Here is a 25,308-nt window from a genome sequence, read left to right as displayed (position 1 = left end):
AATATATGGAGAATTAGATGTGTAAGTGCCATTAACAACCCTACTGAGATCCATTTTTAAAGCTATTATAGTAATTCAAAACATCACTTACCTGTATCTTTTCCACTTATTAAGTAAGCCAAAATGTTATGTATTAGGGGTTTTTTATTTATGGAAAAGTAGTGTAAAACTCTAGACTTTTTTCCTAGTTAAAAAAATCTTAGCTTATAAAATAATTATTAAACTTTTGTCATAATGTATTGTTCCAGTCGTGGATTATAGCAATGCTATGACCAGGAAAACAGGGAAAGTACTTAGTTTAGCTTCAACAACATTCCCATCTGTTAAGCTCTCTCATTCCACAAGCTGTCAGGTTTTTCCAGATTGGAAATAAGCACTCAGTTGTATCTATTTTTTCTAATTTTCTATCTCCTTGCTATGGCATATTCTGTTTCTCCTCCCATTTTTAAATTACTATTCCAGACAGTAGCATCACACAGGTGTATATTTAATATATGCAGAGAATTTCCTTTGAGTTCAGGATGGAGAATTGCTCTGGGTGCAAGAGGAGAACTTTAAAACTATGATATAGTATAATGCTCAGTAAGGCTACATAATAAGAGCAACATAATCACAATAATAACTCTTTGGAGGTTTACTCCTTTGGTTTAGAGAGCCTTCTCTTCCACCTAAAGTGGCCTCAATCACATTAACACAAAGCCTTTTATTAATTCAAATGAATTATTGCACTTCCAGCTGAGTTTGTACTGTTTGAGATATCATAACGTAAGTTAATCGACATGAATTTAAAATGATAACTTCTCAAAAGAATTAGTGCTCCTGACACCAGGTTGATGGTGTAGCTGTAGATATGATCAATCTGGCAGATACCATGCAATAGACCAATTGCATCCACATGCCAAAAGAATCTCTTGACCCACATATACCTGAGAGAGAAAACAGAGTAGATTCATTACCTCAGTAAATAGACAGTGTTGCTACATAAAAAAATATTTGAATTTTCCTTTCAAAAGAACCTGTATTGTTTCATTATGTTCTCTGTAGGAGAGAGAGAACTGATTTAACATGGCTTAATGAGAAGCATTTAATGAGTAATTAAAGTGAAAGAACTCTTCAAGGAGTTCATCCTCCTGTTTTGAAATCCAAGGGGGGAGGTTATTACTCTGTTTTCTTCACCCTTACAAATTTATTCCTTGCCAATGTTACATTTCGGACAACCAAGATCCTAAGTGAAAGAAGTTCTAATAGATATTTTAATGTAGTCTACTTAGTGAAGGGGAGCAACAGAGGGAAAAGGCAGAATTTAAAATTCAATGTAGTTTCCATTACCTGTCCTGTTTCTCCTATTTCTTCAGTCCAGTCTATTCAGATGAAGTTCTACACTTATCATAGCCCCAGGAAAGCCCAGCAAGAAGGACTGAGAACCATTAGATTAAGACATTTCAAGAAGCTGCATTGTAGAATTTACCACTGTTTAAAAAGGTCATGATAAAGTCATATGTTTTAAAAAAGGTATTTTACTCTATAGATATAGCTCTGAGGTCAGCATTTCATGACTTTTTATGCAGGAAAAACTCCCATTAAGAAGTCAGATTTGGTGTACATTAAAGCTTGAATTGCCAACTCATTTTTCAGTATTCAGTATATAAATTTCAACATGTATAATTTAATCTTGAATTAATCTCACTAGGAAAAAGTAAAGCCTTACCTAGTGAAACATTGTTTAATAAAATGCTTTAGAATATGAAACACTTCTTTGCATGATGTCAGTAGGATTATGAAAAGTAAACATAATTTAGATAATTTTTAAATATCACAAAATTTAAAGTTTCTATTACTTTATTCATTCTTGACTTTTTCAATTTTCTGCCAGCTGGATAAATTAAGCTCTTTGATTAGATTTTTTATATATATATATCTAATTTTCTATTTTCAATCTTATTCGTCCTATACTATATATACAATTTGACTGGAGGACCTAGTTGGCAGTGCTATATAAAGTTAATACTATGATATACACAGTTTTCTGTAGCAATAATAGGCTTCTTCCACTAGAGAAAGAGGAAAAATACTTATCCTCGCTTTGCTATAACTCCAGAAGGTAGGTGAATATAAGTCACAATTTCTTAGGGAATATCTCTGTAATAAGTTATACAACAGCTTTTCTGCAGAGAATACAGATGCTTACAAAAAGCCAAAGTGAAACTAAATAACCTTTTAGTCCATTTATGAATGTGTGTGCAGTTCATATTTCAACTAGAAAACAAAATAATTAATACTGAGCAAATGTAGTTATCTGCTTGGACTACTATAGTAAAAAACACGCAAACAAACAATCCCCTCCCCCCCAACATTTATTAAAAAACATGGTAGAGAGATACTGAGAAGTCTTTGCTAATGCCAAGCTTCAGTGCTCCTACATGCCTTCTGTCTCAAGACGGAAAATAGCTGGGTCATCTCCTAGCACAGATCAACATAACCACATCTTCACTCTGGTCTTTGGCTTTTTTCAGCTATTTTAAAGATTCATCTGTTGTACACAGTTATTTACTCAATGACACAAGTCATACTACATCTCTTTAGTGCAGGCAGTCTGTGGTGACATTATGACAGCTAGCCCCCTGCCTGGACTAACTGCTACCAACTTGCTTACCTGCACACCTGCTGTTTTAGACCTTCGGTGATAAAAAGTTATATCCTACTGCATATTGGTAGGAACACATTGCAGATATCCCATAATCATCTACATTTGAGTAACACGTTCCTTCTTAGACTAAATTCCATGCCTGACTTATCTGTATCACTGTTTCACATTTATTTAACAGGCATATCGAATTATTGTGCAATATTAACTAGATTTAAGCAGTGGAGTAGCAATGTACAGTCATCTGCATATGTGTGGGAGCAAAGCAATCCACAATAGGGTAACTGTGGCTTGTGTTTGGTATCACCACTAAAATCCATGTTTGTAGCAAAAGCATTGAGGTATTGTTTTTCCCTCCTAGGATCTGTTACACTCAAAATCTTGCTATGGACAAAAGACAACGTATGTGAGGCCAAGAAATTGTTGTTGTTCCCATTAATGTTAATACAAAACGTCTTCATATTTACCTTTTCTTTGCTCTCATGCTCATCCTTTCAATGTTTCTCCAGTTTGTAAGGCTGATATTCTAGTCTTCCTTAAGAAAGTAGTTGGAGAGTGTCATTAGATCTCCTGATCTTTGCTGGGAGGTTTGACCCCCTCCCCAGCGGGGCCACCCCCGAGCTGGAGCTGGAGCTGGAGCTGGAGCTGGAGCTGGAGCTGGAGCAGGGCAGGCAGCAGTCACTGGCCCCAGCGCAGGGGTTAAACCAGCGACACCCAGCTCAGGCCAGGGCTGAGCCCCTGCACTGCCGGGGCAGCGCACAGCCGGGGCATCTCCCTGCTGAGGGCAAACACCATGTTTCCTGAGATAGAGATTTGCTCACAAATAGATATTCTGGTATCATGTATATCTGTATACAAATTCTGTTTTAATTTGTCATCGAGAAGAATTTCAGCTTTGTGACAAGTGAAAATTGCAAATCAATCCATGATTCAAAGCTCTTGATATTACATTCAGTATTTCAGTGCAGCTGAAGTATTAATGCAAGGTCATATTCATTAAAATCTAATGTGGTGATAGTATTCTTCCTACTACAAGTGTAAAAGCCTTAATTACTTAGAGATCATTGGTCTTGAGATTATTTCTAAGACAGACAGAAAAAGATATTTGAAGTTCAGCTATGTCAGTGTTATACCAACACAATATTTAACGAAACTGTGTTCAAGACTCATTTCATAGATTGACTTAGAGATGAAATTATAACATCTATTAAACATCTTGGATCATTTAGAATCTTATAAAAATGTTAAAGCTACAAATAAACGCAGTAGATACTGATATCCAAAGCCCACAGAACTGCAGTTACACTATTATACATTAGGAAATATTCACAGTGCAATCGGTATCTGCTTTGTACATAGTACTGTTGAATATATAATGCATTAATCTAAGTGGCAACTATTATATGTTAATGCTGTTAAATTTAAAAAAAAATACACCAAACTTAAAGACCTGACTAGTTTAGACTTCTACTGCATAAAACTGGTGTGGTTTTATTGAAAAATAGACATATTATAAAGTACAGATTTTAAATAAAGACTACTACTAATTTATTCATTTAAATATATTTTAGCCTTCCTTTGTAGATTTTCTATATATGATGTTATACACTAAAGTTATATGTAGATATGCTGTTAGAATTTGATGTAGATTATTATAAATTATGTTTATAAGGAAATTACTGAACTTCTAGATCCTATCACCTCTAAACTTCAGTATGGGTTATAAATAATAAATGAATGATTCTTAGATGTTTTAATCCTCGACAAACAGTAAGAAATTAACTTGTTATTAGGAGGACTAGAATACTCTAGAATACTCTAGAATACTGTTTGCATTAATGTATGTGTTTGGCAAACACTAACAGAACAAAACCTCTTCTGCACCATTGTTTTGTAGTTTTTTACATTGGGGCCACTGCCACAGATTTGGGCTTGAGTAGCTGCATAAATCAGTCACTTTGTTTCACATGACATGAAGATCCAGTTTTGAAGTTATTTTCCAGTCACATTTACACTGAAGAAAAAAAACACAACAGCTTCTGTATATTCATGAAAGCAGTAATCTATACTTAATAGCTAAACCTAGCAAACTTCACATTTAGGTGACAAGAGAAAACGTCATGATTTTATTTTATTTCTCCTGAGCAATAATATGAAATGAAGAGTCAAAAAAAAAAAAAAAAAAAAAAGAAAGAGTTTAATTTATCTGCTGCAGGAGATGAACCATATTACATCAAAAGACATCCAGTTATAATTTCACCAGGAAAAACCAAAGGACATTCCATTCTTAGCTGTTTTAGATTTCCTCAGACACTGAAGCACTGAAAAGTACAATACTCATAACATCATTGCTTGTAGTATGGAATCAGAAGATTGAAACTGAAACTAGAAGATTCTCCATTACATCTGTTTCTGTGTAGTTCTGTAGTCTCTGCATATAATCTACACAATTAGTAATAATAAGGAAATTATTAAAAATTCCTCTTTATTCTCTCTTCCTTGTTAAGGAGAGTTTTAACTTAAATATTCTATTCAATAAGAGTCACGTCTTCAAAGAATGATTGAGTAGTTGCATTTTCACAATGCACATACTAATAATTACTTTAAAAAATATTTTTTGACTACATAATAGTTAACCAAGGAAACAAAGTGATTAACTGCACCAGAAAAATTAGTATGACTAAATGTTTGTTGTTTCCATACTGAAGTTTTACTGTTGGTGGATTCAGAAACTGTGCAGCTAAAGGTAACTAAAAGTGCATGTGCTTTGCATGTTTATGCATAATGAAATTGTATGTAAATCAACATTTACATTTAGCTGTAAAGCAACAGTATGAGATTATTTGTGTGAACTTCATTCCTTTAAAAAGTGAGAAACTGAATCAGCTGGAGGTCTCAATAGGAGGGGAAGATTTCTCCTTGGCTAAGGAGTGACTGAGGCTGGAAGAGAGAATACGGTAGCTATATCTACTTGAGTAGGTACCGCAGTGCAGTGGCAATGGATCTGTAAAGCAAAAATGGTGCTGCTAAAGACTCACAACCACACTATACAAGGCATGGAGGGCTTACTTCAAGCAAGCTCTATTTTGGTCCATGAACTAAAAGCCCATTAGCAGTTGGTGTGCATTAGGTGTACTCCAAGGAGCATATCTACTGATTTAGTTTCAACTGAAATAAATCAATTTTACATGCTCTGACACTGCTCTGCAATGTGACTCAAAACACTGCAGTTTGGAACAGCCGGGAAATTAATCATAAAACTTTTCTCCTCATCTGATCTAAAATGGTTATAGAGATGCACCTTGAAACATGAGGGAGCACAAAGGCAGGCCTCAGGTATTATGAAAAATTTTCCTAGGGATCAAGAAGATGCAAAGTTGACAGAAGTCTGACTGCAAAGCCTGGACCTTCCTGCAAGGAGCCAGTGAAAAGGAAAGCAGTTGATACCTGTTTATATACATATAAAAAATAATAATTGTGGCTCAATCACTTGGTGATTTTGCTGTTTAAAGAATTAAACATTTTATTTTCTAATAGTACCTCACTTTTCCATAGATTAAAACCTTTTAATTAGAAGAAAATGTCTAAACCATCTATAAACTCAGTCCACTGTAGTGTTCCACATGATGAACAACAATATCTCCTTATAAAGATATCTTCTTTTCTGTAGGCTTTTTATAGTCACAAAATGAAAGGGAAAAAATCACCTAATTTTCTATGTGCTCTGAAGCAACTCTTGAACTCTCAGAGCTGCACTAATGTCCACAGATTACCTTGGGAGGAATTAAAAAAAAAAAAAAAAAATTTAATTGGATTAAACGCTAGAAGCTATTCATTTTATACATAAACCTGTTCCCTCTTCCTTTTTCTTCAGAAGTATTTCATTAGTATTATGATAGATGGAGCTAGTATAGAGATAGTATTCTGCCCTTCTCAGTCTCTAGTTTGTGTATAGACAAAGTTCTTTGTGCTTTCAAATTCTCTCTTGCTAGGAAGAACTGAAGGTAAAATTAGAGCCTACCTGAACAGAGAACAAAGTATGGCACTGGTGGATGTGGTTATAACTTCCTTAGTCCAAAAGTTATATTGCAAAAAACTTTTGTGAAATGACATTTGAATAGATACCAACATGCTACCCTTTATAGGGTATACAGAATCTTATATCGGGTCTTTCTGTACACAGAATCTTACAGGGGGTCTTTTTCCTACTAATTTACAATTGTCCTGTTGGAAAATTGATAGGAAATTTCCACAAGTCTAACATAAAAATGCGGGAATAATAAGCAAGGACTGAAGCAAACAGCCACATGAACATTCACTTCTGTTAAAAATAAAGAAAAAAAAAATCCTTTCTACCAGATGGATCAATAGGGAAAATTGCTATAATCGAGGCTTCCTTAACATGTTGGTTCTTTCCAGCTTCTAGATAACCTCTCTATGGATCAAGAATATATAAGATTGTAAGATTATCTCCTCCCATGTGAGGAGACCTCTGGATATGATAAGGAGAGGATCAATCAAAAAAAATATTGCTAAGTATAAGGGATTTTCTGATTTTATGAGATGTGGATCAGCTATGAGATAATCCAGCTTTGTTTTCATTCACACGTTAAAAGAAAAAAAAAATGGAAGAAAGATGAAAAAATCATCTCCAGTTTTATACAATTTATATGTCATCCTACAATGTGGGAAAAAATGTCCTGCTCAATTTCTATAAAATTGTATATTTTTTTTTTTTAAGTTACAGACAGAAATTGCAACCTTTGTTTCTTATGATAGAGCATTTAAATTATCTGATTTTTATGTTCAAAGCAAGCAGGATGTAATTGTTTTCCTTGTCTTAGTGATACTGTAGCAAGCAACTAATAATTTTCAGAAAAGAAATTCTTAAAATGCATAATAGCCATAGTTTATACCAGTTTTCTATTTGAATATTGTCATTGGAAGCTTGATATTAAACACTATACAGCTACTAGTTTACCCCATCTAACTAACTAAGATTTTTATTATTGTGCAATTCCATTTAATTATTGCAAACAAAATTACTTAGTGACTACTTAAAGGTAAAGAAAGAAGACTGAAAACAAATGCAATTCATTTGTGAGTAATTCAAGGTGAAAATATTGTTAACGTTAGTCAGTATTGACCTATATATTCACGACTGATGGGTTTGTGTTTTGTTTTGTTTTTTTTTTTTCTCCTCTCATTTCAATAACAGGTGCATATGTCCCCTCGGTTACACTGGCATATTTTGTGAACTTGATATAGACAATTGCGTTGGAAACCAATGCTCTGAATATGGTTTCTGCCAGGACCACTTGCATAATTACAGCTGTATCTGTGTGCCTGGATATGAAGGACCCTTCTGTGAAGTTGAAATTAATGAATGTTCAAGCTCACCTTGCAAAAACGGAGCTACCTGTATGGATTTAATTGGCCACTTTTCATGTCATTGTGCTGCTGGGTTCAAAGGTAAGTTTTCTCATTTGAAGTGCCTTGTACTACAGATGTGATTGTTCAATTCTATGTAAGTGATGTTTATATGATTTTTAATAACAATTTTATATATCTATATAAATAAATATGGATATATTTGTGTGTTTGTATGACTTACAAGAGTTTTAACTGAATTAGCATGGAAACTCTTAGATCTTCACTCCACTAAATGTATAGTTCTGAGCACAAGCTTTGATGCCATTAGCAAAAAAATTTATCAAGTTCCAAAATGCAATTTTAATTGTGTTATTTAATTTCACCGTTATGCAGTCTTAGGTATAATGGATTTAGTCATACACAGGCTGATAAGAACAAATGTTTTGCTACAGAACAGGAAAATCTACGCATAAGGAGGAATAAGATCAGCAGTATCATCTCTCTGCATTTATGGAATATAAAGAGCTATATTTCAGTGAGTTGTTCAAATTCCCCTTCTACTCAGCAGAGATAGGGCATCTGCCTATCTTAGACATCTGTTCTACGATGAGATGTGCTGTAGATTTCTGCATTGGGTTAGATGAATTCCACACAAGCTGATAAAGTGATTCATTTTTGTCCTAATTTTCTGTTTTGTGTGAATGCCCTGATACTCAGACTATGTGTGGGAGGCAGAAAATACTTTTGGATTCAGCGATACTGAAGTGTTGCATTTTCAGCCTTTAGTCTATATCACTGAGCACAAGCATTAATGCTCTGAATGCTTCTCTATCTTTATTGACAATCTGTGGTATACTATCACTGGTGAAACCAAAAATAAATAGTATAGCATACACAGTGTCATCTGTACTAACTTATCATTAATTCACAGCTTATTCTTCCAAGCTGCTGCGGGCTCTTGCTCCAATTCAGGGAGCATGCGTAGTACTGGATTTGTAAGTCCCCATTAAACCACTGAGATAACACATGTATTTGGATCCTTCTGTGTCACTGCCAAAGTGCTGAGCTATTAAGTAATTATAACTTCAGTGCTAATTTTTCATTATAAATTCTGGCTAGATACACTTACTTTTAACATTTCACTAACATTTTTAATTTCAAATGTGTTTATATTGATTTACATATATACACACATTTATGTATGTGATATACATCTGCAGATTTGTTGTGCTCATTTGAGTTGAGTATATAATTTCTTGTTCATTTGAATACATATTTAATAAAAACCAATATTTCCTCTTCATGCTCATTTATTGATAAACGTGTAACAAAACAGAGGGTTGTCCCCGAGGTGTCCTAAATTCCATTAAGGTCATACAACTAAATGTCTGACTCCAAGCAAAGAGAAAAAAATACTTGCCTCACCTGTACGAAATCTGACATATTTCCATTTCGCTGCTGACACTTCAACTCTTATTTTGTACTTTGCTGGTCTTCATGGGGGACTTCAACCACCCCAATATCTACTGCAGGGACAACACAACACAGTATAAGATCTACTTGGAAGAGTCCCATGGCATAAAGCCCTGGAGGGAAGAGGGACCCAAAAAAGCCTAGCACCTCCTCCAAGCTCAAGAGCAGTTCATCTTTGAGCAGGAAGTCAGGCAAAAACACCAGGAGACCTGCATGGATGATCAAGGAGCTTCTGGCCAAAATCAAACACAAAAAAGGAAACATTCAGAGGGTGGAAGGAAGGACAGGTAACCTGGGAGAAAATACAAAGACATTATCTGAGCAAGCAGTGATAAGGTTAGGAAAGCCAAAGCCTAAATGCAATTGAATCTGACAAGGGATATGAAAGAGAACAAGAAGGGCTTCTACAAGTACATAGGTGACAAAGGAAAGAGTAGGGAAAATGTGGGCCTATTGCCCAATGAGATGGAACCTTTATGACACTGGACATGGAAAAGTTTGATGTACTGAATGCTGCCTTTGCCTTAGTCTGTATTAGACTGTCCTTCAGATATCCAATGACCTGGAGACCAGAGGGAAAGTCTGGAGCAAGGAGGATGTATTTCTGGTGAAAGATGATCAGGTCGGGAAATACTTAGGCAAACTGGATATACATAAGCCTATTGGCCCTCATGGGATGCACCTGCAAATGCTGCGGGAGCTGGCAGATGTCACTGTGAGGTCACTGTTGATAAACTTTGGTTGATAATGGTGCTTAGGAGAAGTGCCCAAAGACTAGAGAAAAGTAAACGTCACTCCTATCTTCAAGAAGGGAAAAAAGGAAGACCTGGAGAATTACAGGCAGGTCAGCCTTGCCTCAATCCCTATGAAGGTGATGGAGCAGCTAATCCTGGAAATCATGGATGACAAGAATATTACATTTAGTCAGCATGGTTTCACCAAGGGTTAGTCATGCTTGACCAACTTGATAAACTTCAACGATGAAATGACTGGCTTGGTAGATGAGGAGAGAGCAGTGTATTTTGTCCACCTTGACATTAGCAAGGATTTTGGAACTGTTTCTGACAATATCCTCATGAAAAAGCTGATGAAGCATGGGCTGGATGAGCAGACAGTGAGGTGAGCTGAAAATGGGATGAATGGCCAAGCCTAGAGGGTGGTGATCGGTGGCATGAAGTCAAGCTGGAGACCAGTAACTAGTGGTGTACCCCAGGGGTCAATAGTAGGTCCAGTCCTGTTTAACATCTTCATTAATTATCTGACTGCTGGGGCAGAGTGTACCCTCAGCAAGTTTGCTGATGACACATAACTGGGAAGAGTGGCTGATACATTAGAGGGTCATGCTGCCATCAGAGGGTCATCGACAGGCTGAAGAAATAGGTTGACTTTAATATCATGAAATTCAAGAGAAGTGCCAAGTCCTGCACCTGGGGAGGAATAACCCCAAGCACCAGTACATGCTGAGGGCTGACCAGCTGGAAAGCAGCTTTGCAGAGAAGAACTGGGAGTCCTGGTGGAATGTGAGCCATCAATGTGCTCTTGTGACAAAGAAGGCAAATGCCTGGGCTGCATTAGGAGGTGTTTTTCCAGCAGGCCAAGGGAAGTGATGCTTCTCCTTTACTCAGCACTGGTACTAAGGCCATACCTGGAGTACTGTATGTAGTTCTGGGCTCCTGGTACAAGAGAGACATGGAACTACTGCAGAGAGTCCAGTGAAGGGCCACTAAGATGACTAAGGGACTGGAATATATCTCCTATGAGGAAAGGCTGAGGGAGCTGAGACTGTTCAGTGTCACTGAGAAGTCTCACTGAGAAGAGAAGGCTCAGGGGGATCTCACCAACGTATATAAATACCTGAAGCGAGGGTGCAAAGAAGATGGAGCCAGGCTCTTTTCAGTTGTGCCCAGTGACAGGACCAGATGCAATGGGTAAACTGAAACCCAGGAGGTTCTGTCTGAACATCAGGAAAAACTTTTTTACTGTGAGGGTGACTGAACACTGACACAGGTTGGCCATGGTGCTTGTGGAGTCTTCATCCACAGAGATATTCAAAAGCCATCTAGACATGGTCCTGGGAAACTGGCTCTAAGTGTTTCTGCTTGAGCAGAAGGGTTGGACCTGATGACCTCCAGAGGTTACTTCCAACCTCAGCCATTTTATGATTCTGTGAACAGGAGGACTTGCTTATATAAATGATATAATGATATATTGCTGGAAAATACTCTTTTTTTAATTATTTTATCACTCAATGAGGTATAATAGCATTCACATAGAAGCAAATTAAAAGAAAAAAGAAATTTTGCAATATTACTCATTTAGTGTAACTCATTATAGCATGTACTGAATATATTGAATTCTGATTTTTCAGAGAGTATAAACCACAAACAATTAATAAAAGACTGTTTAAACTTATAAAAATGTTATCACTACCCTAGCAATTCCATTTTCATATAGTCTCCGAGGGTTTATGATCCTGGGATATTTTCCAGCACAGAACAGTTTTGAAGTGCAGTCATAACTGCACGCTATGAATCAGTGAAGAGTATCTTAGTGTATTACTAAAAAAACACATTTATTCTTATCTCATTTCTTTGTTGTGTGTTTGTTATGTTATTTATCTGTAATTCAACTTTTTTACATATCCAGATGTACTTCATTTTTCTTCATAAATAGTAAATTCAATTTCAGATGAAATATCAAAGGCGATAATAAATAAACTGAAGAGTAAAAACAAGTTATTGTCGCTCAGGACTCTGTACATCTTTGGGGAACTATCATACTTTGTGTACTAGGATTAATAGATTTGCAAATAAACCATGAGTTCCCAGTCACCAACTTGGTTTCTCTCCTGCTAATAAATGAATCCCTGGGTACCCTTTGATATAACATTAGAATAAGTTTTTATTTCAGAAGCAAAATTTTACATAGACATCTCATAGCTGTCTCCTCTGCCTAGGTGATTGATCGATCTGATCTCTATCAGCATTTCTCAAATGCTTTACATTCTATTAGCTAGGGACCCCTTAGGCACTGTAATGGGATTTGTCAACATGAAAAGCATGATCTGAATTGGTGAAAAACTAGTTCATAAAAAATACAAGGCTCAGGCATTTGCACAGTAAAAACAAATACTTTATAACATCATGTACCACAGTCTTTCCTTTTGAACTGTAAAATGTACTTGTGATGGAAACTTTAATATGGAGACATTTTGTAGATGTCTGGAGTACTTTCCACTGCCTACAAGAGAATTTACCCTATGTTAAACTTGAAAGATTGCAGTACAATCTTTAAAAATAAGTAATTTAAAAAAAAAAAAACCAAACACCTATCCCATCCTTTCAATCATGTGATGAGCTTCTATACTGCCCTCTCCTGCCTCAGTTCTTCAAATAGAACATAATTCTGTTCACCTTCAAAGTCATTCCCAGTCTATCCCTTCTTCCATATCTTTGTGTTAGCTATCATCTCCAAACATCAGTGTTCATCATCAAAAGACTGCAGCTTTCATGATGACTGCTATTTTTAAAGAAATACCACTGTGCTTCATTTCTGGTTCAAAAAAAGCTCTTCTTGGAAGTATTTGAAAAAAGGCTGTCTTTATCCAAACATATCCTTCATTAAAACTTCTTTATTTAGATGCCTAAGAAATGTGAAGACAGCTGCTGAGAACTCTGAGTAGACTTACTGATTTCTCTTGAAGGTTTGTATCTGTATGATATTGATTGTATAGCTAAGCTTTTGGAAAATCTTTTCATTCTGAATATATACTGATCTCACATAGCCAGACCCTGATCCATCATAGCTTTACCCATGTGCAAGTAACAAATAACAGTACTAAGGCTCATCACCAATGTAGGCCTTCCAGTGGCTTTTTGAGTTTGACATTAATATATTCTATATATAATGCTCTTCAGTATTTCTCTTTTTGTCCAAAAGAGGAAAATGGCATATGAACATTTTTAATATCATTCTATTAATTTAAATTTCTGTGCTTTGTTATTACTTTTTTTATTCCACAAATAAAACAGACAAGTTCTCTTAATATCTGAAGTCTATCTATCTGAGGAATTGTTTAAGTGTTTGTACTTTCAATAAGTTATTCATTAGGTTTAAATTGTTTGCATGTTTTTTAAGTAGTTTCACCCTTCTGTGACAGATGTGAACAGTGTATCATTGATGCCATTAAGAAAAATCTTGAAGAAAAATACACGAAGTTGTGTGAAAACCAATTCTTTTTTACACAAGTAAGTTTAGGAACACTTAACCCCTTGTAAAAATAAAGTCTAGAATATCTGATGGACACCCTAATACATAATGAAGATATACCCTGTTAAGAGGGAGCAGCAAGAGCAAGGCTGCTCCATGAGGGGAACCATGAACCAGAATCAAAGGGTAACCCCAGTGCAGGCAGTGCCATCACTAAGCAAGGCACAGTCCTGCAACATCTAAGCAGTGCAGGCAGAGCCAGGGGCTGGTAACAGGGTCCCTCCCTCATAAGCCCCAGGCGTCACAAGCAATGGACCAGGTCCAGGGTCCAGGGTCCAGGTGCCAATGCAGCCTGCCTGACAGGTGTACAGTGTAAACCTGTGGAGAGAGATGAGCTGGACTCTTGGCAGCTTATGGTTGAAGAGCCACAGCCTTTCGGTGAGTTAAAACTCTTTTGGAGAAGCTAAGCTAGTGAAGTGGTTTAAGAGAACATCATATAAATCACTTTCAATCTGGAAAAATTGTTCACAGAAAGGTTTACACTGTCTGAAGTAAAAGAAAAAAAATAAATTAAAAATGTCTGTGTAGAACAACAAAGTTGAGAAAGGGAAATATCAGCTAAGTTCACTAGGGCTACACTTGGACCTTCTCACTTGTTTTTTCATAACTGCATTTTCTGCAAAGTAAGCAGAAATGTTACTCAGCCTGATACCTCTCTTACCAAGCACAGTAAATTATGTTGCTTAGAAAGCAATAAAATTACACCATTTATTCTCAGGTACATGACTTGAATGCTTTATATTTATATATTTTTTACAGAATGGTGGGCAGTAAGGCAGGAGTGTTGTGAAGACAACCTTCAAATATATTGTTATTGTGTTGGATACTAGTTGAATTTAAAAAAACCCTCATTTTTTTCAGTTGTACTTTATTAAGATTACATTAAGTAAAATTCTAAGTCATTTGCTTTTTATCTGATCTGGGAATAGAAAGATTCAGCTTATGTCTTGAAGTAATATTTCCTCAAGTAAAGAGTTTTAGTTAAAAAATATTCTTAGACATCCTTTTATTAATTGTGGTCCCTCTGTCTGCCTTTGCATTGTCAAACTTTATATTCCATTATGCCTATAAAACAAAAGTTGGTATAAACCATACATAAAAGAAACTTTGTATTTTGATAGTTTTGCATGTGTTTTGTAATTCAGAGATGTTAATAGTAGTGGTGGCAATTAATAAGAGATACTTACATATAATGTGTGTTACATTGAGAAAACAAGCTGTCACATCAATTCCAGTTTTATTCTAATGTCTGAATATTTGAGAATTATATGAAGTCAAACTTATTCTGACATCAAAACAAAATACAGGTTTGTGGATATTCTGCAAAATCTAAAAATATTTCAGTTAGTTGGGAGAGCGTGAAGTTAAGCTCTTTAATTTAAAGCAGAAATAAAACATCCAAAGTTTGAAGCACTGAAAGGTGCAAACTTTCAATCTAGTCATCTTACAAGTTGCTCTTACTTTTGAAGTGAGGGAATATTCAACGAGGTTTCATCCATTACATTTATAAAAAGGAATATTTCTTTGTTGTCTTTGATCACTAGTTATATTCACCTGAGAACTTCAGAACATCTCCATGTGCTAAAATAGCATGATTTATTTAATAGAGTAAGTTACATCAGTAACACTGGTGGAGGAGACTAAAGATCTTTGTAAAATTTGTTACCATGCTTACCATACCTACTTAGGTCCTTAGGCTCTTTTCAAGACTTTTGTGCTCCTGCAGAATAATCTGTCTCTTGTGTATCATCAATGCATCTGTAGAAAATGTTGCTGTTAAACATCAGGCCATGCAATTGCAAGAGTGACAGACTTTCCTAAGCAGCTATAATTATTTGTTATATATTTTAAGAACACTGCAATTTTATAAAGGATAAAATATACCATAGAGTTAATAGAAGTAGAGTCAGCTCAATATAATTTATAACATTCTACTTCAGAATTTGGTGACATGGTCCCTGTAAATTCTTTAGGAATTCAGACCCTAAGCTATGATTTATTAAATAACTAATTAAATATTATGTTGTACTACTAATTTTGTTTGGATGTGTTGTATTAATGTTAACCTTAAAAGTGTAAACCCAGAAAATATTTATATTAACATACTTTGATGTTGAAAGTAATTTGTAGCCAATTAGTGATTTTTATCTGATGTTCAAAGAAGGTTTTCATCATCCATTTCAAATGTGTAGTTGAGATTAGCTGCATACTGAAAAAAAAAGGCTTATCTGTATGTGTCCAGCTTTTCTCATGTCTCGAATAGTCAGAAAATATGGTCTCACCGCAGCTTCATAGATTCTTTCTCTCTGAAAAATACTGTCCATATATTGTCTTTGTACTCTGAGGACATGAATTCTTAAATTTCCCTAGCAACTGTTTGCAAGAAGTTTGGGGACATGCCTTTTCCCAGGTGCAACTCCCTGTTTAATGGCACTCCATGTTACGGTACATAACCAGAAGAGCTAGTTATCGTCTACAGTACACAAAAACCAATTACCTGTATTTTCATATGCATTTGATTAGCAGAAATTGCACTAAAACATGAAGGCTTTTCCAAGTTTTAACATGATTCATAGGAAAAAAAAATGCTATTCTCCTAGCCTTTTCTGAGATGTACGGAATTACTAAAATTACACTGTTATCTTTTAGATGAAAAATAATATCATTTTTTCATATCTGTAAATAGTGTATTTTTCAGTGACTAGATAGCAAAGTTAAAAGGAAAACAAAAGTGATCTTGAAGGAATGGTAACAGAGATGCATAGAAACTAAAGTCCTAGCTCTGTGTGTCACCAATACTGCAAGTTTGTCAGGAAAAAGAACAGTGAACTATCCATATTTAATGTGTTAACAGCATTTTCAACTGAAATATTTCAGAAAGTTTGGTATCATTCTAAATCATTATGCAAGTACTGTTAGCTAGCACAACTTGTAAATCAGTCAGTGGTTTTCGCAAATATTTTCATCTGTTTTGAGAAAGGTATTCTCAGTGCTTGATAACTCAGATGAGGCTGAGTGGCATGTAATTGCTTCTTTGTCAACTGAAGTAATTTAGCTGTAATAACAGCCTCCAGCATAAAATCAGCACCTTTGTTATCAGAGCAGGGATTTTTTTCCCCTGTTTCTTTGTTCTCCTAAATGAAGAATAGAATTCATACACGTCTAGCATGGCTATAGGTAAATAAAAGCAAAATACCTGAAACAACATAGTTTTCTGTTAAACAAGTATAGCAGCATTAGTTTGGACATTTGGGATTAATTGTCTAAGTCGGAACTAAATCTTTTAATCTATAGAATGTTGCAATATAGATTAATGCATTAAGAAAAACTGTACTCATTGAAGTCTTAAAATAATGGGGTGTGATATCAGAAATTAAATTCAGTTTCTGATGCCACTGGTGATAATTTCTTAGTTATACATTATAGTGGATATTAATTTTTTTCCAAATGAAAATGCAAAATAAATTATCTTTCTCTGCATCCTTTCTCATATTGGCAGAATCATTATGATTCCTGTCAGACTTGGAATGGGAGAATGGCTTTGACTCCTTTCTCAACTTTTCTACACACGATCAGGTTTTGTCACTACTCCTCAACACAGCTAAAGCGCCAACATTCATCTCATGTCCCAAATTCCTCTAGCCTTCATTATTTCATCATCCTCTCAGGATTCCTCAAGTGTTGTATCATTTCATATAGTTCAGTCAAAACATGGCCACAGAATTAACCTTTTGATCAGGTGTCATTTTGCTTTTGAATTCCTCAAAGTGTTCACCTTGCCCAGTACATGCTATTTTTTGTTCCTTTTTGGAAATACTCCTCAGCTGACAGCTGCCTTCTGTGTCTTTGTTCTTTTCTCTTATTTCCTACCATCCCATCAGGATTTCCAGCCTGAATGACCAATTTGTGGTACTGTTATAAAATCGTTGCAACTGGCTCTGCTTATTGTCCATTTCATCCCCTAAGGACTATTTTCTTGAGACTGAATACAGAATATCCTATATTGCATTAGATACTGACATTTAGGGAACTGAATTTCACCCTAAACACTCAGTTTTGAAGTACAGAACTGTAGTTAGAAACCTACATGTAGTTGATTCATTTTCCTGCTGCATGCTACACCTGATTTCCTACCCCAAAAAGAAAAGAAAATCAAAGGAGATGGGTAAGAACAGTTCACAAGGAATTGTAGTTATACCTGTTAACAGCCATATCTTAAAATTATGGTACTATCTGGTTCAGTAAGATGCCTTTGCTGCTTTAGATTCAAGGGGAAAACAGAGGCATCTTCACCAAAAGGCAGTAAGAAGTTCACAGATCTTGGGTATTATGACTAAATGAGGATGATCTCATCCATTATTTCCCTTAGAATTTCATTTGCTTTATTTTAACCTTTTGTCTGTTAGGACTACGCACCAACTCAAGAGAAGTGAAAGAATCTGTTTCAAGGAGTTTTTCTTGTACATGCTGCAGCTTACCCATGGCTTGTGGCCAGATGATTTCCTTCTAGAGGAAACTGTGGTACTCTCCACTTTATGCAGAAGTGAACAGATGCCAATACATTTCAATTTATCTTCCTCAAAAGAGACCTACCATAATCAGGGGCTTCACTGTGGAAATGGATCTGGACTAGAAAACATCAGAAAAGCAAATTATCAGAATTAGATCAGAAAGGTTGCACGTAGTGCTGTTACCTTATCAGCACTTTAACAAATATTTAAAACATTGAAAGAACTTAGAAAAGGATTTATATTTTGGCCAGTCCTGACTTTCTGTATTCCTCACTGGTGCCACAGCGCACGAAGCAGCACTCAGCAGCCGCTGCTAGCAGATAGCTTTTTAGCTTACTGAGTTACCTGAACTCTCCCTGGTCTCTGCTTATGTCTCCCCCTTCTCATTCAGATATCTTGAAGTCTTATGGTCTAAATATGCAGAGCATATTTAGAGGCAGTAAAAAAACCTAAAAGGAGCCACTCTGTCATAAGTTTATGTGTGGAAGAGAACCTTGGTGCTACTATGGGCTTCTCCAATTAAGGTCTTTTATATCTAGTAGATTCACAAAATACGGGTTTTGAGAGCTGTCTGTCTTGGTTCATATGATGGTATGAGAGGGCACGTATGTGTGCTGCAGATAAGAGACCAAATATTTTCCACAGTGCAAAGAATTCAGAGGAATTTCAGCATTCTTTTTTGGTTTTATCCACTTCTGTGAGGTTCACAGAAAGCCCAGCATGCTTTGTACGCTGCTGACCTGTGATGAGTACTGAACATATTATTTGTCTCTGCATTCCTGTGGCTGGAAATAGATTTTCCTGTCACAAATCAAAGCAACCCCTACTGTAGATTACAAATCTACATTTCACTATACTTCCTACCTTTGCTTTTAATTATTTCATTCCCTCTCATCTGTATTTTGCCTCATTAAATCTTCTTCAGTGGCTTGATCATCCTATTCCTTTGTATTACATGGAGAAAGAGAAATATCCAGTATCATAGTACTGACAACTTTCTGTAGAACATAGGCTGAACTTTATATGGACACATAACTGTCCATAAATTAGTGTTGGCCTGATTTTCGTATGCAATGATACTTTGCCTTTCTTTTTCAAAGGAGACAGTGAGTGAAATGAAAGAAAATGATTGACACAACTGTACAAAAATTGCCTGAATATAGTAATTTTGTATAATGGAAAAAAGCTCCAGGATTACGCATACCCTCAGTAGGAAAGCTTTCTATTTTCCTGATTGTCATGCTTCCAACATTGCCTGTCAAAATGGACTGTCTTGTAACAAACGAAGCAGAAAAATTCATGACACACAGGATGTCTATCAGTATCCCTGTGTACTCAGCAAGTGTACCTTGACCAGTGGGGTCAGCATTTAGACTGGGACAATCCCAAAGTCCTTTTTCATTACAAATATGTCTCTATGATTGGAACACATCAGCACATTTGTCTTTTTTTTTTCTTTTTTTTTAATCTAAAATTTCAGGAGAAACATGTTCTATTCGCATGACTGAATGTCTAGACAGACCCTGTTGGAATGGAGGAACCTGTGAAGAGGACGTAAATGGCTTCAAATGCAATTGCCCCTTTGGTAAGCATTTATGGTTTTTATACAATTGCTAGTTTGGCATAGTGTCTGAGTTCTACGTATGTTACTCGGGTGCTATAAAGTCTTGTAGAGTGAAAGCATTTTGCTTACATTTTGAAAGGTACAGAGATAGTTATTTAGACTAATAAAAAGGAAAATTTTCTCACTGAGTGTCCATGAATGACAATTTGCCTATGACTAATTTTTATCAATAATAGATGACTTAGGTTAAAAAGTACTTGTAGTACTGGAATATACTGATAAAGAAATATGACAGAACTGGAGATTTCCAATTATTTAGTGTCTATTTGTACAGACACCTTACAGCAACACATTTCTTTAAAAAGGGTAGGGTTTAGGCAGCAAAACATGTTGAAATTGAGCAAACATCCGAAATCCCAGTCTTTGGAATCCTGTTTTGCTGGCCTCATTACTCACACCTAAAAGAACTGAACACTGCTCTAAAGTATGTCTGACCTTAATCTGGTTGCCTGAGCATGTGCACTTTGTGCCATCTGAACTGCCCTTAAATATCCAAGATATTGTATGAGGGTGGAAGATACGGTACAGTATATAAGGGACATCCAAGAGGGATCAGGCCAGGTGGCAACTGAACTAAGCACACAGTGTAAAAAGACCCAGCAAATAATGGGAGAAAGAAATATAATGTTGAAGATTTTGCTTTGCTAATTATATATACACTGTATAATTTGGGATTTTGCATGTTATTGTATGTTGACTAAGAATAGATAGAAAAGGGTGGGTTAGAAATTCCTGACCTTAGAAATCCTTTCACCAGGATCAGCAAGCTTTCTCCATTTTTTATAATCATCGTGGCCAAAGGAGGCTTGGGTAGAGATTTAGCAACTGGTAAGTTCATTCATAAATATGGATAAGAAATTACTGATAAATTCTAAAAAGTTTTTTGGTTTTGATATATGCATTTATCAGCTCATTGTTACTATGCAAAATAAGGTCAGAAAAACTAATTTTATATAGTCATGGTCTAAGACAGCTTACAGTACTGGGATGTTCAGAAGAGAAACTGATAGTGATCAGTAAAACCTGGAAATGTCAAAGTAGTGAAACACGTTTCCAACCATCCGTCTCAAGCAAAGCAACTGATTTTAAGGGGACTTTAATGTATACAATATCAAGAGATGCTTTAAGGATGGTATCCTGCTGAGTTGGGAACTGAAGACAATACAGAGTTATATCTTAAAAGGTAAGATGATGCTTTCATCTCTGTTGCTTCATTGGGATAAATGTAGGCTGTGATCGAGTGTTTTATTGAATAAAGGCTGTAGCTAAACATTAACACAAACATTATCTCCTTTGTTCTTCTAAGATGGAGATCCTCACATTCAATGCACTGCTTTGCTATTCCATGTTTAACTCTCATGGGTGTTCACTAACACTCTTACATACAGTAAGATGGATATAAATCCATGGATTTAAAAAGATGTAAAATCCATACAGTGGATTTTAGACAAAAGCATTCTGTACCTCATTCCACAGATCTGAAAGGAGATCTCTTTCACACAGCAGAATGTGTGTCAGTGATAGGAAAGAAAATTGGTTTGACGCTGTCTTAGTAGATCATTTGTGCTTCTTTCTTTAATGAAAACTCAGGGACTCTGTAGACAGACTTTATCCAATTAATTTTTTATTATCATTCTTGATGTGTGTGTGCATGTATGGTTTGAGCGTCTGTAACTCTTCATTCCTTTGTGTTGTGCCTCTGAGGTAATCCAGAACAATAAGGTTTATGTAATGGATGTAATGGACACATATATACTAGAAACTATGAGTTTTATTCTATTGACTCTACTAAAATGCTGTGCATAGCAGTGATTCTTTATCTTCATCAGTCAAAGGATCAAGTAACTCACAGTGAACCAGAGGTTATCTGTAGAAATTATCAGGTATTTTTTAAAAGAGTTAAGACTTTCTCCATTACTATTTGTAGCTACATTATTAATATAATGACAAGCTGAATTAGAGAGGGGGAAAATTGTGTAGTGATGTGCATAACTAACAATGAGCTGAAAGGAGAAGAATTTTAATCTAAACGTCCCTTTGTGCCCTTGGGTAAATTAATTAATATCCCAGTTCATATTCTCTAGGTGAAAGTATAGATAAACAAATGTAACCATCTCACAAAGATATAGCAATGATTAAATAGATAATGTCTGTAAATTGCCTGAAAACAAAAGTCAGTACATTACTGGATATCTTTACTGCTAGCTTGATTCTAACGAGAGTATCACTTCAAAAGATAAGACAGCTAACTTGAGCTAATCCTTAAGTGAAAAATGACAATTTATGCCTCCATACTTTCATCAAAAAACAGTGTCATATTGGATATCTGGGGAAAAAAAAAAAATAGGTTTTTCTTATCAGAGGACCTGTAGTTGCTGTTTTTTAGTAAGTAATAGTAAATAAATAAACAATAAAAACATGTAATAAATCCAATATATTCCATAACAAAAATACAAGGGAGCACAGAGAATTTGGATCTGCCCTAATGATCAAGTTCCTGAAAATGGAAATACTAGTATCTGCAACTGTCTGTCTGATTAGACCACTGATAACTTGTTTTTCACTGTTTTTCTTTGGAATACATTTTTATTCATTAGGTAGGTGGTTGTTATCTTTCTACTTTTCTGCGTTGCCTGCTGTCTGAAACAGTCTCTGGCTGCATCTTATTTTTAGGTGCATGGTGATGTCTTCCTAAATTAGATCTTTCAATATTATCAAATATGTTACAAATAATGAACATAAAGAGCTTTCCTCTAGATGCAATGGAGGTTCTATTTCTATTTTTATTTCAATTATTATTTTACAAGGAATTGTAACTCTGCTTTACTAGATACAGCTTAAGATATCTTTGCTGGGCCAGAAATATGTCAGTAGCACATCTGCCATGTCAAAAGTGAGCAGCACTATTGTTTAACTTTGAATAAAAAATTTAAAGGCGATCATAGTTAGCAGTTATATATATTAAAATTTAATGAGGTTTTTTTCTTCAGATTATATCATAACAGTAATGCCATTTATTTGACAGCATATGTTATCTTGATGTACAATTTAGAAGGAAAAGGATGAATTTCCTTTCAGTTTGCCCTTCAGAAACTCTCAATGCTAAGCTAAGCTAAATCTGGAAGGACTCCTGATGAGTTTTGTATTAGCAGTGGGTGAAGATACCTTAAGGAATGATCTCGACATGGCTTAATAGTGAAGAGAAGCTGCATAAATAGTAAACCTATATATTTTGAAAGGAAAGAGTGTTTTGTATCTTCTTTTATACCTTTATTCAAAGTGGATGTAATAGTAGGAATTTTTATTATTAAGATACATATTTTTCCAAAAGCTCATGTGGTTACACATGATATATAGTGTTAGGTATGGAAATGCATAACTGCCCCAATGAGAATGTGAACATGGTAGATGAAAGGCTGGATTCTTCACTGTACTGTGTGGTGTAGACATTTGGTTGGATCTGAAGAAAGCAATCTAATTAGCCTGATTAACAAGCAAGGTTCATTAACTCGACAAGAAAGCTATGCTGACAGTTATGCTGTTTCTGATACTGCAGTAAGCTCTTTCAGATACTGTGTCTTTATAAAGTGCTATATGTAAGAAGTGCAGGGCTTCTAACACATTGCTGTTGGCTGGAGTTAAGAGAATTCCATATTCAGAGAATATTTATAGACTGATCAAACTGCTTTTGATTGAGACTTACGGTCTTCCATCTTTATTTTATTTAAAGAAGAATTTGGAGTGGGAAATGCATGTGGAATGAACAATGGGACTTCTACTTTACCAAGGCAATCCTCTAACAGACCAAACACCAGTCTGCCATGTTTATGTCTGTATGAACTTTCCAAGACAGTCTCTATTTTTAGAAATTGTCATAAATGCAAGTATGAAGACCTTGGTATTTTCTCCACTGGAAATTCCAAAGTTGTTGTTTTTTTTCCATTACCAATAGTCACTGTGTTAATAGAAACCAAGGTATACTAACATTGCACACTTCTGTAATTAGTGTACAGAAAATACTAAATACATACTGTTGGATGCAGCCAAAATGAAAATTGTCTTATAATACTGATGTTCTTCACTGTATTAAACATGTTTATATTATGTTTCAACAGACAGAAGTATTTGAATTTAGCACAGCACCTGCAATTTTCCATAAGAGCACAGATTTTTTTTTTTTTATTTTGAGGAAAAATGAAAAAAATATTTAAAATAGTTGCATTAAAGTTTTTATTGAGCATGTGAAATATATTTCCTATTTCTTGAATGATTTAAGGTACTGATATCTCATTTTTAATTACTCTATAGAATAGTAGTGAAAAAACTTATTTATATCAGTAATAAAAATAAGAGATCTTGATGCCATGCAAAATTGCAAGCATTTTCTTCATTTATTTCACTACTAAATAAAGCATACATCAATAGGACAATTCAATAGGAACCTTCCAAAATAAAACCTAATTACTGGAATGTTTGGGCTGTATATGATCATTAAAACAACAGTGAATAAGGCCAGAATAATTTTTATTCATCTAAAACAAAATATTTATTTTTCAATAGCCTTAGAATAGTAAGATATACATTGCAAAAATTTGAATATAGTTGTGGAAAATAATTTATCACATAAAAATATTTTAGTAAATAAGATACATTGATAGATTTAAAGCATTACAGTTACAAATAACTTAAAATTACTAAAATATACTTCTTATTTTTAGAGATCCAATTCTGCCCTCTTTATGGGAAAAATTTCCCGTTACTGAAAGTTGAAATTTTTACTATTTTTACTTAATTCTTACTTTACTGATTCCCATTTAATATCTCATATGTGCAGAAAACATTCTCTCTAAAATATGAGTAGGTATGTCTTTTCTTCCTAAATGCCATGAAACTAGATTACCTCTGAAAACTTTGCTATTTTTAGCTGGACCTCAGTATTAATCCTTCTGATGGCTCAAGGGATTAACGTACCATGGATTCACTGATGCACTAAAAAGTTTTACAGTAACAAAAATACCAAAGTATTACTTTTATTCATTGGTAGTCATGTAGTGCATCTTTTGTCAAATCATGTTTTAAGTCTCATACAAAAATACAAAGTCATATTTATCTCTAATTCTTTCTCAAAAAAAAAAAATCTTCAAAGAAATTCACAAAGTTTTTCAAAAGATAAATATTTGTAAGGTAGGACATGTATTCTCTTCAGCTATACAAATGGAACTCACTCTTTCAATGTAAGAAATAATAATAAAGTGCACAACAAGAGAAAAATTAGCACATCTGTCTTCATATCTGTTCTGTCTCAACTGCAAATAGGCAAAATCATAACTATGCACATGTGAACATAAACTAGTAAAGTATGTGTGGTGGGTTGACCCTGGCTGAGGGCCAGGTGCCCACCAGAGCTGCTCTAT

At 35.1% G+C, this 25,308-nt stretch overlaps 1 protein-coding gene across 1 annotated transcript in view; it reads left to right on the top strand.

The window, feature by feature from the left end:
• Positions 1–25,308, top strand: part of EYS (eyes shut homolog) — a 906,089-nt gene that overhangs the window by 120,397 nt on the left and 760,384 nt on the right. Inside the window, 2 exon segments of the mRNA XM_075747398.1 lie at positions 7,863–8,116; positions 19,751–19,855. Coding sequence (XP_075603513.1) covers positions 7,863–8,116; positions 19,751–19,855 — 359 coding nt within the window.

The sequence above is a fragment of the Balearica regulorum genome, chromosome 3 (genome assembly GCF_011004875.1).
Source record: "Balearica regulorum gibbericeps isolate bBalReg1 chromosome 3, bBalReg1.pri, whole genome shotgun sequence".
NCBI classification, from domain to species: domain Eukaryota; kingdom Metazoa; phylum Chordata; class Aves; order Gruiformes; family Gruidae; genus Balearica; species Balearica regulorum.
The sequence above is the reverse complement of the archived record's forward strand: the minus strand, read 5'-3'. Positions and strand labels throughout refer to the sequence as shown.